General features: G+C 37.2%; 1 protein-coding gene across 1 annotated transcript in view; it reads right to left on the reverse strand.

Annotated features, from left to right (window-relative positions):
- LDAH (lipid droplet associated hydrolase) overlaps nucleotides 1–15001 on the reverse strand; it is a 113294-nt gene that overhangs the window by 54366 nt on the left and 43927 nt on the right. The window contains exon 4 of the mRNA XM_039721628.1: nucleotides 11384–11553. Within this exon, the coding sequence (XP_039577562.1) occupies nucleotides 11384–11553 (170 nt within the window). The remainder of the gene's footprint in view (nucleotides 1–11383; nucleotides 11554–15001) is intronic.

Raw genomic sequence — 15001 nt, forward strand, 5'->3', positions numbered from 1 at the left:
AGTGAGAGGCATGGAAATCTCAGCAGTATCCAGTTACAGCTGCTGAGAGTAAGAAATCACCTTTGACAACAGTGATCACAAGCACAGTAAGCAAAAAGAAGAGCCCTAATGAGACTGTGCCCAATGTCCCTTTGAGTACTCCTGCTGCTCTGTGACTGCACCTACAGTACAGGTGGGTGTGTGATATTGCTCCTGTTGAAACTAGTGGCAAAATTTTCAAAGATTTCATATGTCTTAATTCTGCCCCATGAATAAATTATGATAAAAGGATTATTTCCCAGATATGAAATGTAACAGCCTACACTCCATGTAGATATGACCAAAGACATCATACTCCCAGCTCTAGAAACCAATTCTCTCTTATCTGTTCTTGGATAGACAGATGAAGACCATGGCTGCCATAAAACACTGATCATGGTAGTAGAGAGATTAATCTCTTGGATTGACAAGTAAATTGAGACCTTTGACAATTTCCTTTGAAATAAATACACTTTCAATCACACCTTTCAGCAGGTATCAATATTTTCTGTGTACTTTACTTCCAATGCTGAAACCTGTTTCATAGCCATAGGAGAAGGACTTTCCATACCTCACCTTACAACTGGGTCATGGCACAGGAAAAAACTATCTGTTGCTTCACATTACTTGAAATATTTTCCAGTAAGAGGTACTCCTAGAATTTTTCCAATTGAAGCTCAGAGTTCTGTTAAGTACACAAAAGTCTCAGAAGTATTCTCTACAGACACTGCAAACTATTTTTCAACAGGTCAGCTCTACGTACTGAACTATTTGCAAATTATTAAAAATATAAAAAATATTAAACACACAGACTGTTCATTACATTTATAAGTCTCACAGGGCTGAAATGCAAATTACTCTGTACTACAAATATTTGGGTAACTGAAAACTTGCCCAAAATGTTTGAATTAAAAAAAAAAATAGCCTTTTTATGGGTTAAGGTAATAATGAGAAAACTGTTCTCCCAAAAATCTGTATCTTATTGTTGGACTGAAAATAGTTTAATAGAGAAAATATTCATTGACAGGGCAGTATTTTACATAGAGAATTAAGCCCCATCAAAGTGGGCAATGTCATTCCATCTACAAGAGAAGTGCCAAAGGAGACGGCCAAAATTTGCAACGGTGTGATAATACCAGCAGGGATGGATTTGTTGCTATTATGATTAAAGCATATAAACAGAAGAAGATTAGGAGGGGTGAGAGTGAAAAGAGAGGAAGAATAGTTTATTGGTTGGAAGAAGGGCAGGGAGAAGCTTATGTTGGAATGCAGTGTCACAGTTACACACCATAAAGCTTTCAGTTGCTCCCATTACATGAATGTCAGAATGCAGCTGCCACTTTCCAGCAGAAATTCTTTCCGTTTTCATTTTGGAAGAACAGGGTGGGATTTTTTTCAGTGTAGCACTCCCATGAGATCACCACATTGCATCTACAGGTACCCTTATGGCACAGGGACTGGCAAATGTGACCTTTGTACATGTGCTCTGGCACATTTACCACTTAGGATGAACCAGCAAAATACCCTTAAAGTGAAGAGGCGGCTCAACCAAAAGAAAACATTAAGAATCAGACTTCGTGTTGTCTTGAACCAACTACTTTCACAGCCATAGATGTACAGCCATACCTACCAATAAATCTCAATGACAATCCATTCAGTTTAAGGAAATGGGGCTGAACAAAGTAAATGAGAAACCAGCTTTACAATTATAATCTCATTCTGCTGATGAAAAGGAAAGGCCATGATTTTCCATCAGTGCCTTGAGATCCCTGGACTTCTGTTTTTAAGTGCTCCACTCAAGACACTTGGAAGGGGTTTATTTTACCACTCACTTAAGCCAGCCCTCAAAAAGGCATCCAGTCAAACCAGATCCATAGTCCTTCTCAGCTCAAAGGGTTAGGAGTTAGACAAGCAAAGCTGGTATTGAATGTTGGAAGGATTTCAGGTCCCTACCATTTTAACTAATTAAAGTCACTTAGTGGCTTCATGATGTACCCTGGAGAAAGAAGAACAGTAAGGTTATGCCTTGTGATATCAGTGAAAAACAGGATGAGTGAGTCAGGAAGTATACACTGAGCAGAACTTCACATTTTTGTCCGAGAATGAAAAGAAACCGTGAATATTTACGGTTTGAGAGAGAACTTATGCCCCAAATTCTTGTCAGGGTATCAGAAGAAGATAAAAAGAGAGAAGGGAGTTAGGAATTCTCTCAGTCAGTTAGTTTTTCCATCCTTGCTTTCATCTTTCCAGAACTGTAAGGATTTTAAATAGTAAGGGAAAAATAGAAAATTCCTTCCTTTGCAAGACTACAGACTACTGCTAGCCTTAATTATTATAACAAACTGAATATATGCAGGAATCTGCTAAGAGAGAAAAATTATCATATCTAATTTATCACACAAATAAAATCAGTCATCAGGTAAGTAAGGGTTTTAGTGCAACTGAGAACAAGTATTTGCAGAATATCTTTCAATTGCCAGTGCCAGGTAAAAAGTCTGAGCCATGCCAGCTGCCATTAAAGGTCGCAATTTAAATTATATTTATTGAGAACTATGGTTTGTACCATCCATTTCAGTAAAATATACTTGCAGTAGTCATACTACTGTTTTAAAATAGAGGAGCAGAAATTCAGTGTTTTCAAGAACAATTAGGACTCAGTGAATTCTGCTCCTTATACAACACTATGCTTTGTTTTGGAATTTGAAATGGAGCAGAAACTTCTTAGAATTTTCCAGTAACTAAAAGTGTTGAAACAAAGTTATTAAAAGCATATTTTCATTAACATCAATTCAACTTCCTTACAGGACTTCAAAGGTAATAAGTTAATTAAACACATTGTTCTTCCTGGACTTCTGCTAAAATGTATACTTAACACTCAATTCCATATAAAAGAGCAAACTCCAATGAGGTTTTTTTTTTTTTTTTTTCCACAAAATGCCACAGATAAGTAGACTTGCATTCAAACACCAGAAATTAAATATTTCAAACACTTATACATTGAAACAAATAGAAAAGGAAGTGGACTTCTATTATGTTTAATTTTGGAGATAGCCTCAGTCATAAAAGTACAGATGGGGATTCATAAGAAGAAATCTAGGGCTTGATTTAGTTCCCTAAAGACAGGTTTATGGTCATGGAACACATCCTCAGGTATCTGAAAAGATTAATGGTGGCAAGAACTCCCCTAAAATAAGAAGAAATCAATGCTGATTACTGGCAAAAGCTCCCGTAAAATAATCAGCAATCACTAAAGTGATACGGAAAACAAATTCTCCAGTATTTGCCTGAACTTAATTCCACAGGGTATTAAAAATGCCCTCCATGCTATGGATATGCTATCTCAGAGATGTTATAACTGTTTTGTATGAAGTTTGTGTCTTTTTCTGATTCACTCCTGCAGTGAACCCTTCAAACAGGACAAACCACTCTTGGGTAGAAACCAATGCAGCAGAAGTACCCCTAGGCTTCACCATGAATCATGTGCAATGAAGAAATGAACAATATGGCAGAGTAGGAAATATTTGCAATTTCAACCCTGTCCATCCTCAGTAACCTCTTTTATAAAAATTCTAAGCCAAGTCCTTCCTCATTGCTTGAGCAACTGTACCACATATAACACGAGGCATGAGCTGACAAAGTAGCTCAACTTCTTTGCTGAGGGCTCTAAACTGGCAGTGAAATTCCATTTTAATGTAGAGCTTCTAGGAACAGATATTGGATACTAGAGCTAAAGCTGAGCTCCAAGTGTAACCATGTTTTCAAAGTCTATGTTCAAAAACTCCACAATATCCCTTCACCTGCTCCTTTCAACTCTTTACTGTCCTAACTGGCAGTGTTCTCCTTCACCTACTATTAAAACTGCATGAGAACTGCTAGATTTTTGGCTCTGTTGTCTTCTGTAAAAGCACATTGATTGCCGTATAAAAACATTAAAAAAAAAATCAAGCTATGTGCAACATATACTGAATTCCAATCACTTGGTCCAATTCTCCAAAAAGATGACTCTCTGATTTTCATTTCTGTAAAAGCACATTGATTGTCGTATAAAAACATTAAAAAAAATTCAAGCTATGTGCAACATATACTGAATTCCAATCACTTGGTCCAATTCTCCAAAAAGATGACTCTCTGATTTTCAAGAGCTATGTGCACACATCTGCAGAATTTCAAAATATCTCACCTCCCAGCATAAAATGTTCTCTGGGAAATCTGGCTTGCAGAAGGGTGTTGAGTTGAGCTCTTCTTAAAACATAAATCCTAATTGTTTTTGAAACTCACTTCTTGCTTTCAAATCCCTCATTTTTATACAGTAATTTCAGTTAGTTATGACAATATGAATCTAAATTTCTGGAGATTAAAAATAACAAGATTTTATTAACAAATCTGTAAAAATTCACAGTACTGAGTAAATCCTGTTATTCTGCCATTTACCATTTTAACCATCTTTTTATTTTTAGTCCTTCATTTCCACCTCATTCTCATGTTTTACTTTGGATTCTTGATGAATGATCACAGATTTCACATTTCAGTTTATTTTTCTTTCGTTTCTGTTTGTACATTTGGCTACTTTAATGTCTTTTAACTTCCTAGAAAAAATAATTTTTATAGGTGTATTAGAATTTTGACTACATACACTTGAAATCAGATGTTTCATTAGCAGTGAAATAAACACAATGTCATGAAACAAATCAAGTCTCTTGAAATAAAAATTATTGTTCTTAAAGTTTTACTTCTTTGAATCATCACAGATCAAAATCTTGCTTTTCATATTGATTCTATATTTAACTGAGCAGTATACCAGTATATTAAGCAAGTTAAGAGAAGTTGAAGTTTCAGTGAACATTATGAAAAAAACACAGTTTTTCACAGAAAATTTTGAGAATTAAGCTTTTTCTCAGGCCTTCTGATCACAAGCATATGATGCAAACAAGGAAATATTAGGGCAATGTTGTTATTAACTCTGAATCCTCATTTTTAAAATGTGATCAGTGTTAAAAACATAAACTATTATTCATCTGCTTGGCAATTACAAGCTGAGAGATACAGCATTGCTGATTTTGTCAAGCCTGTCTTTTAACTGCAACAATTGTCACTCTGCTATTTACCAATCTCATCTCATCTTCACACTTCTGGAAGAAAAATTTTGTTGACTCAGGAGAGTACTGAAGTATATGTAATCCATTGTTCCTCATAAAGATCCAGGATTGAGCAGGTGATACCTACCTGCTTCACCCACTCCAAAAACCAAAAGGTACACTATGGATACACATGGCAAACTGTTCAAACTTTAAACCTCCCTCAGGCACATCACATCTTAAGAGTCGGCTCACCTGCAAAAAGGTTTATCTTATTTCATTGTAAGTTCCTCAATTTCTTTTTTTTTTTTTTTTTTTTGCATCATGAGACACTTCACATCCTTTTGTTTGCTGTATTAAAGGTGGGGTTGTTTGCCTGTGAAGTAATTTCTAGCAGACCTACACAGCAGATGGCAATGGACAGTGCCTGCTCCTACTGACAAAGACTGTGTCCATTGAGGGTTTCACAAAAGAGCCGTCTGCCTGTTGACTGCTGCGTTTTCATACAGTTTACATTTTCAAAGCTTTTTTTTAAGGGGAAAGGTAGAAGACAATATAACTGGATCCCTCAGGGTTAGGGTCTGTCATCAAGCCATTGAAAATAATGGTTGCTAGCAGTCTCTTGGGTGAGCTGACACTTTCAACCTGATTCCGCAGTTATCGGCCTTTCCCCGATGGTGTTTTCAAGGTTTGTTGAAATTTTAAATCCAAGCCTTTTGTGAGTGTCTCAGTCAAATACTATTTCCCTTAAAAACCTTTGTTTGCCATGAACCCATTTCCTTACTTTGCAGCCTCCCACCTGAACAGAGAGCATATTTTATATTTGCCTTAGCTTCTCATGTGAAGATTTTGTCATATTTTCTTTCTTAGGGAAAAAAAAAATCTTTCTACAAATCTTCATAGCAACTTCTTTGATGCTTCAAAGATACAGTATCTTATTTATCTTATTTGGTTAGTTTTAATAAATCATCTGCGCGACTTCTCTCTTCTTCCAGGTCAGCGAGCTGCAGAATGTTTGCATATGCCCCACGTTCCTACTGCTGCTTTACTGCCTGCTCCATCAGAATTACTGATACTGCCTGAAGCATCATCCAGAGTTGTGAAGTGGATTTTGCAGACTTTGTAATGGGTAAGCTGTCAACTAAAGCAAATTTTATTCCAATTGCTGTCTCAGACCGCCTGGGCTTCCTTGTATATGCTTCCAAAGACTTGATACACCAAGAACTGATAGAACTGCCAAATCTCTCTCTCTGTCTCACAAAAATAATCCAACTCAGAGACCCACTTAAAACATCCATAAAATTAAATTAACACACTCATCTCACTGAAGGCAGCTGAAATTAGATTAATGTTTAAATCTGTGCATAATTGTGTCAGAGTAAGTCTTTTCTTGCTTCCTCAACATGTAAAGGGGGATGAAGGTGGGTGCATACGAGCCCAATGCCACTTGCTTGTTCTTTTAATATGTATTTTATCAATATGGATGGATGGACAGATGAAGAAAACAACACCAGACTCAATTTAGTTTTATATCATGGCCGAGAAATTAATAGCTCTCTTCACAAGATACACATTTATCTGAAATGTACACCAATTCCCTTGTGAAGTCTGCTAAGCACAGCCATCTGTTTTTTCCCCTGTATAATAATTTTACAAATATTGTCACTGAGTTTGTGTTACTGAAAGTCTTTTACCCATTTCATTTTTTATGCTCATTTTTTTCACTTCTTCATTTAGGCCTGCAACTAACAAGAAATTCATATATTTATTACTCCCTCTCTCAATAGCTATTTCTATAATATTTCTCTATTTTATGCAGTCTCACTGTACTTTTCAAAATATCTGAGATAAGCTTACTGTTGAAAGGGAGCATTCAAGGTGGTTAAAAATGGGCCTTGCTAAGCATATTTTATAATAGACAGTGAGACCATCAGAAGTTAATTCACCAAGACAACAGCTATATAAACTGACTTTGTTTAAAGTACCATGACATCTAATTTAGGTAATCAACATTGGCTATTATATCAAATGAAACTTTCAAATATGGAATAAAAATTTATATTCCTTTTTCTCTCATGAGTGGTTATATTTTCATCTTTTCTCTCTTTCCAAAAAGCACCAGAACTTCTAGTCACAACTTGCTACATTGCCATCCTTTCAGAAGATGCTTTTTGTAATGGTGACACCATGAGTATTGGATTACATATTTAAGTCCCAATCCCAGCAAAATAGAAACTGAATGACTGTCACTGCTTTCATATATTCTTCCTCACTTCCTTTAATCCTGCTGAAAAGATTTCCTATTATCTCAAAGGTCAGACATGCTTAGTAGTTCCTGTGCTGTTAAAAAAATCCCCCTCTTTCAATCTCACAATCTCAAAGATCCTGTAGATTTCCAGTAGTTCCAGAGTAAAGAACTTTGTTTTCTTGTAGAAGTACCCATATTTAAAAACATGGTAGTTTTCTCTTTCCTAGCATTATGAAAGTGTTTCCCATACTCACAACCAAGTGTTCAACAACTGAAACTATATAATCAGTATGCGCACAGAAATGATGCATCAGGGTTTCCAAGTTAGGAATCAGTTTTATGCACAGCTATTCCAAGTTCTGTGGTTTTAGCTATCATTTATGAAATCAACAAATTCCAGCAATATCCAATATTTCTTCACACCAGTGAGACACAGTAGCAATGCATGGGTTTAATATACATATTACAGAAATTTAATTTGCTTAAACTGATACTACTCAGAGGTTTTACACTCTTCCTCTTCAATGAGTTTTACAGGAAGAGCAATACTTATATTGTACTCATTAACAAGAGTTAATTTACTACCACAAAAGTGTTAGCATTTCAAAAGCATCACTACAAATGAAAGACTAATGCTGTAAGAGATTGAATTTCACCAGCAAGAAAACTTGTCAATCTTTGGTTAAATTAATGATCAAATGGAGTGTTTTAGGAAAACAGTAAAGTACAAGGAAATCCTTCAAGTAAGGATTTGCATTTTAGAATAGAATGCCTGGAGGATGTAGCACATTTATGGGTCAGATGCATGTTCCAACAACTGAGAAAATAATTTTGTCACTGAGCCTCATTTTTCAGTTCTGTTGTCTGAATAAAGAGCGAAGAAGATTATGAGGTTAAGAGCAAGTATCAAGGAAGCTGTACATTACTGCAGTTTTCCATCTTCACAAAGTGAGGCTGATTTTTTTCCTTCCCAGTGCCAAAATTTTTTAGCAGTCTGGCAAAATCTGGATGCTCTACTTCCCACGGAGAGGTGAATGTTGTTAAGACTTGAAGCCCACCAAGACAACTGGAAAGTGTTTGTGGTTATTCGTGAGCCAGAAAACACAACAGCCAGGAATTATTCTGCAGCTTTTCACTGAACAGGAGGCATGGGATGGTCTGTGCTCACATGGATGAGTCTCCTCTGGCCTCCAAACAGCATGTCAGCATCCAAACTAACTACTGGGAATGCTCCTGGACCTCAGCCAAGCCCAGAACCATGCAAAGGTGCTGCTGGGAGTTGCTGCTTCCTTTGGGCCAGAAAGCCACTTAAAGACAAGTTTAAAACATCACTGTCCCATTGCTGAAATCTGTGCCATAGCCCCACTTAGTTACAAGTATAGATGCAACCTGTGTGCCCTTCTCTACTAATCACACTTGGTTAAAGGCACCAACCTAAGACTAAGTTTGTGTTAATGGGTCTCCTGAAGGAACACTCAATGGAAGCCTCCCTGAAAATCAATGGGAAAATAGGGATGGGCTCCAAAACTGAATTCATGCTGGAATAAACTGGCAATTCCCATTTCATTTCTACTAATTAAAGAGGAAAGCATTATCTCACACAAGCCTAAGGAAAAAATGCAGTACCCCATTTAGTTGCAGAGCACAGGGGCCCTAGATAGCAGCAGCATTTGGGTCCAAAAAAGGGAAATAAAGCTGGTAAAGGGTCTAGATAACAAGTCTTATGAGAAGTGGCTGAGAGAGCTCAGTTTTTTAGTCTGGAGAAGAGAAGGCTCAGAGGAGACTTCTACAACTGAAAGGATGCTGCAGTGATGTGGGGGTCAGTCTCTTTTGCCCCGTCTCAAGTGAAAACATATGAGGAAACAGCCTTAAGTTGCACCAAGGGAGATTCAGATTAGTTATTAAAAATCTTTTTTGCACTGAATGAGTGGTTAGGCATTGAAGTAAGTTGCCCTGGAAGGCAGTGGAGGCCCTGTCTATGGAAGTGTTGAAAAGGCTGGATAAGGCACCTGGGGATATGGGTTAGGGATAAATATGGTGGTCCTGGGTTGATGACTGGAGTTGATGATCTTTGAAGTCTCTTCCAACCTTGACGATTCTGTGATCCTGTGAAAACTGACAGCTGAAGAGGAATGAAGGAGGAGAGAGAAGAGGATGTACTTTCTCCTTTTCATGCACGCTAAGGGACGGACAATCTAGTCTGTATGTGGTTGGACTATGGAAGAGCTTTAAATTGTCAAACTAAAATTTCTTCAGTGAAGCGGGGTCAGGCATTGGAACAGACTCCTCAGGGAAGTGGTTGAATCACCATCCTGGATGTGTTCAAGAAACATGTGGATGTGGCACTGTGGGGACGTGGTTTAGTGCTGAACACAGCATTGCATTAACAACTGGACTCAATGACCTTAGAGATCTTTCCCAAACTTAAAAATTCTAAGCTCTGTGATTCTAAAAATAAAATCTGCTAAACATACATTCCAAATATAAATGTTTACTGGACTATTTGAATAAAAAAATACAACAAATTAACCTCTGCTTCAGAATAATAAATTGTAAATAATGAAAGCAGAGAATTTAAAGACCAAACCCAAAATTCATATAATGAAAAAATATCACCGAGAACTACATAAATACAAAATCAAATGATCTAGCTACTAAAATACACATGTGCTCAAAATCTTGTGGGAATCAAATATTCCAGTAAAAATAAAGGGAGAGATGGAAACACAAGTTTCTTATTATCACACTTCATATGTTATAAAACCTAAGAGTTAACTTATTTTTGGCAAAGGGACAAAGATTGCACAATACTCCGGCTTACACAAATATTTTCTATTGTTGAATGCATCTTAAATGTAGCTTGTCATATATTAACTTCATGCACACAGTGCACCATGAGGTCTAAGAGGGTCCCCAAGATCCCTACGTTTCAAAATACTGACAAAAAGCTGCCAGCATCCAGTGAGCCAGGTGTAAAAATGTTACTCAACAATTTTTACTTTAATTGAAAGCAGATCAAATCATTTGAGCAATAAAGACTACAGATTTTGACCCCAAAAAAGTTGGTACATTTGAACAAATTAATGCACATATTTTCTAGAATACTCCTTTCTGAAAATATGTAAAATTTCTCTGAAAAATATTCTTGTTTATAATCACAAAGTGAAATATGCCTGTCATTATTATGTATGAGGTTATCCTCATGTTTCACATTTTTAGTTCCTTTTACCTTTAAAGGAAGAAGAAGTTAGATGTGCAGTGGAAATTGTTATGAAGCAGTGGATATGCATATATTAACCACATACATTACATGTATTAACCACATGCATATATTAACCCCAGACTTCATGTCAGCACTAACATGGAACTTCCTTCCACTGAAGATTTTATAAAGTAAAGGAAGAAGCAATGATTTAGTAAGAGTGAATGTTTAAGAATAAAAACTCCCCATTCTCCATTTAACAGCCTCTAACAGACAGTACTGAGCACAGTTTGCCATTTACAGAGGGCAAAGATATGGTCCTGCTTCGGCCGTCTTACTGCTTCACAGGGACAAACAAAAATGTTCAGATATACAGAACATGCAGTTACAGCTCTCACTCTCACTGAGTTACACAAACCAAGACTGAATTGCAGAAGCAGTGATATTTGCATTAAATTTTAAAATCAATGTCTTTCATAGTAGTACTCCTCATAATTTATATTACTGTTCATTCCCATACATATTCCCATGTCTAACCAGCAATCTGTTCACCTCAAGATAAGAGACCACTATAAAAATCAAATGTCATCATAAGTCATAAATATATGTCTCACCATTGTTAATTATTTATATTCCAAGGGCATTAAAGATCGAAATTCAGACTCAGAATTATATCAACCTGCTTTATTATATGTTACTAGGATCAAGGTCTTTTTTTTTTTTGTTTGTTCCTGTATAACAGAATATAGTTTCCACAGCAAATTCATGGTATTACCCATAGGCCGAGCATGTGCACTGCTGTGCTAATAAAGCAACTCCCATTCGAGAAGGTTCATGTACCTGAAGTTCTGATGCTCTTTTCATCATCTCCAGGGTGATGTAGCAGCCAATAGAATGAGCAATCAGTACCAGCTTTATATCTTTTGATACATTCTTTCTGAGGAAGTTCAGCTTATGCTCTACTTGTCCGTTAAGTCCAAAAACATCCTCTAGCTCCTTAATATCTGTGTCTGAAACATAAAAGAAAAGAAGTCCTTTGGTTCAATGAATAAAATTTCAGGCATGTCTCTTTTTTGCCCCTCTTCTTTGTAGAACACTGAAATAAAAACATGTATTAATTAAAAAATCCCAAATAAACTAAACACACAAAAAAAAACCCTCACCAGACTTAAAAATTTAATTTTCAGTTACCCCCACTGGAAAATACTGACTGATAACTCACATGCATAGGATGTAAAGACTTATGTGTAAGTTGGGAACCAGTACAAGATATGTAAATACATGGAGATTTCATAGCACATCATCCACTATTTTAATCTCCTTCATTCAGAACAAGACTAAACTCAGAGCATTGGATTAACTTAAATCAACCCAACTTTACATTGAGAGATCAGGACAACAGCAATACTGCCCAGGAATGAGTCCCTCCCCACAGAAGACAAGCTACTATATATGATATCATGCACTAGCAACCTTCAGATATTCAAAATTTCCTGTCTTAAAGATGCACAAAAATGTCCCACAGAATGTGTCAAGGCAGAACACCAGCACCTACATAAAATATCCCTGTTAATGCAGGTTCTTATCATGGTCAATTCAGCTGCAAAAAGGAAAACCAAGTTAGAGCTTCATGGTTCTAGATTACTGTACAATTTCATTCCTGTTTTGCCAGGGACCTTCTAAAGGAGCTTGGGCAATTCCTCATGATGAGGATTTGGCTCCTTGCTTCCTGGCCAGTCAACGAGACAAATTGAACCGGTGTCTGTAAAAATATCCAGCAATTCAGATATCTTTAACTTGCTTATTACAAGGGTGACATGTATCTGAAGCTCCCCAGTCTAAGAGGGTTCGCAGCTCTTTCATCTGCTAGAGAAGTGCTTTACCCACTAAACTAAACACTAAGTTAAGGATACACCACTCCAGTTTATGCTGGACTACTCTACTGACATGACTGTAAGAAGAAATATTAAAAAGAAGAGCAATAGAAAAGAGACAGAAAGAATGAAGGAATGAATGCCCCTAGCTTATCTAGACAAGACGGAGTGGTACTAATATCACTTAATCTCTCAAATCTGTGCTCTTATCCCAGGATTCAGTTTCACACTACAAATTAAACCTCTGATCTTTTACACTCCTTATAGGCTGACTTGCAGTGCAGTTTTGCCTGAAGTTAAACCTCCTGGCAGCACAGTTTGGACACACAGTGGGGACCAGCTCATTACTGAGCCATGGTCCTACAGATGGCTCCTAGGCTCCTGGCAAATGCCACCCACCTCCAACAATTCAGGAGCAACTAACAGAGTGCACACACAGCCCTAACAGGCCCAGTAAGGTGTTTAACTTCCCACTTAGTGTCTTTTGGTGAGCTCTGCTACAGTCCCCTGTGTGAAAAACAGATGTGGAACAAAGTGACCATCAGGCAAAGATACTGTAAAGATAAATACACTAAAAAGACTGAAATGTATTGAAGAAAAATGACTGTACAAGGAAGTCAGAATCGTAGTTCTGTTTCAAATTGTTTTGAACCTGCTTGAGGAAAGAGGTAACTATGTGCTAACTGCCTATGACAGTGAACAGCATTTATCAAATCATAGCTGTCAGTACTTTAATTCATACACAGTAAATTTCATGGCAACTGGACAATAACCTCAAATACTGAATATTCTAACACTGCTGTAGTGAACTTATCAGGAGGTTGATAGTGTTAGAACTAATTGGTAGCTCAAGTGGACTGGCACTACATCACCTTTTTGATCATCTGTATGAAACATACCCTTTAGAAGCAAAATAATTGCTCAAGATGGATCTTTTCTGAGTTTAAATAATTACCAAAGTCCCAACAAAGTTGTTCTTCAGTTAAACTACTGTTTCTGCTAAAACTACCAATGATCACATCCCAGCATAATTTAGAGCAATCTACTCAAAACAAAAAAGGGTATACCTAAATACACCCAAGGAATGCAAAATTAGATGAGAAGTGATATTTTGTTTATTAGGTTTTCTACACGTAATAGAAAACAAAGAGTTTCTTCTATTTTCAAAAACCCTAAATAAAAGCCTAAGGCAAAAACACTATTTTTACATTTAGTTCCTACTTTTAGCAAAAGCTGCCTTTCCTACATTAAATTACACAGCAGCTCAGCAGGAACAAGTTGTCTGCATCCCAAGTCTAATTACAGGTATATGTAACACAGAAAACACCAGCATAGTAGAAACATGATGGCCCATTGGATAGAGCAACAAGTGAAGGAGTAAGCTATATTGAGTATATATGTATTACAACACATATTGGAAGATATATGTGTTGGTAACACATATAGTGTTGGGTTGTGTGAGTCAATTGTCCCTTGTAAACATTTGCTGTCTTTTCTGTACTGTTTCACTCAGGCCCTGCCATCGCAGTAGTTTATCAGCACGTCTTTTAATGGCTTACATTTTATTTCAGTTAATGAAAATAAGTGTTTTTAGCTTATTTTCCAGTTAAAGCAAGGGAAAACGAAGCAAAGTAGGTGCATAAATCTTGTAGAGAACTTTTCATGGTTCACAAGACCCCAAAAACCAAGCAGGAAACAAGACAGATTTTTATTTGTATTATTCAGTCTCACGAGGTTAATGGCTTTTCCGTACATGAATTCAGCATCTGCTAAAAGAGCTGCTGAAAACTGCTGCCATGAAATTAATAAATAGCACAGCAGAGACAGTCTAGGTCCATCTCAATACTTTCCAAGTTTAGATTAACTATGTTAGACAAATACAGTTAATTAGCTAAGACATTACATACCTAATTTAATGTTTATTTACCTAACAGCAGTGTAGACATTCTGGCCAACATACCCAAAGCTATTGGCTTCAGCAGAAATGTGCCTGTTCAGAACCAGCTGTGTTGCCAGAGCAAGAACCCTGAGGAAGGACATGGCTGGGGATTGAGAATAAAGTGAAAACAATGGCTTTTTCCTCCTTGTGTTTGGCCAGACTTGAGAACACTCAATTCCAGCCTGTGCACCAGTGTTTCCTTAAGGGGACCAGGGAGAGCTGAGCCTGCAGAAGTGATTTTTAATTGAATGGATGGGTCAGTTGTGATTGATGATGATCATGGACACTCATTCCACTGTGGGCCAAATCACCCCCAGCGCAGCCCTGCTCACACACTCAGAGCAAGGATGCTCCAATTCCCTCAGCTACTGGCCCGTGTTGAACACACAGAGAACTTCTCTGAGGCTGCCAGTGAGTCCTGACAGTCAAGGCTGACCCCAGAGAATTGTTTCAGCTGTTTAATACAACCTTTCCTTTTCTTCTGAAATACTGGTTTATTGCCAAACTCAATCACCGTGGCACTATTCCTAGAGAAGCCACACTGGGGAATGAGCATGCAGTGTGGGGTCTGGTAATCCCCATGCAAAACTCTCATCATGGACCAGCCCCACACTCCTCAGGTGAAGCTCCAGTATCACATAACCC

Source organism: Passer montanus, unplaced genomic scaffold, assembly GCF_014805655.1.
Source record: "Passer montanus isolate IOZ18808 unplaced genomic scaffold, ASM1480565v1 scaffold46, whole genome shotgun sequence".
NCBI lineage: Eukaryota > Metazoa > Chordata > Aves > Passeriformes > Passeridae > Passer > Passer montanus.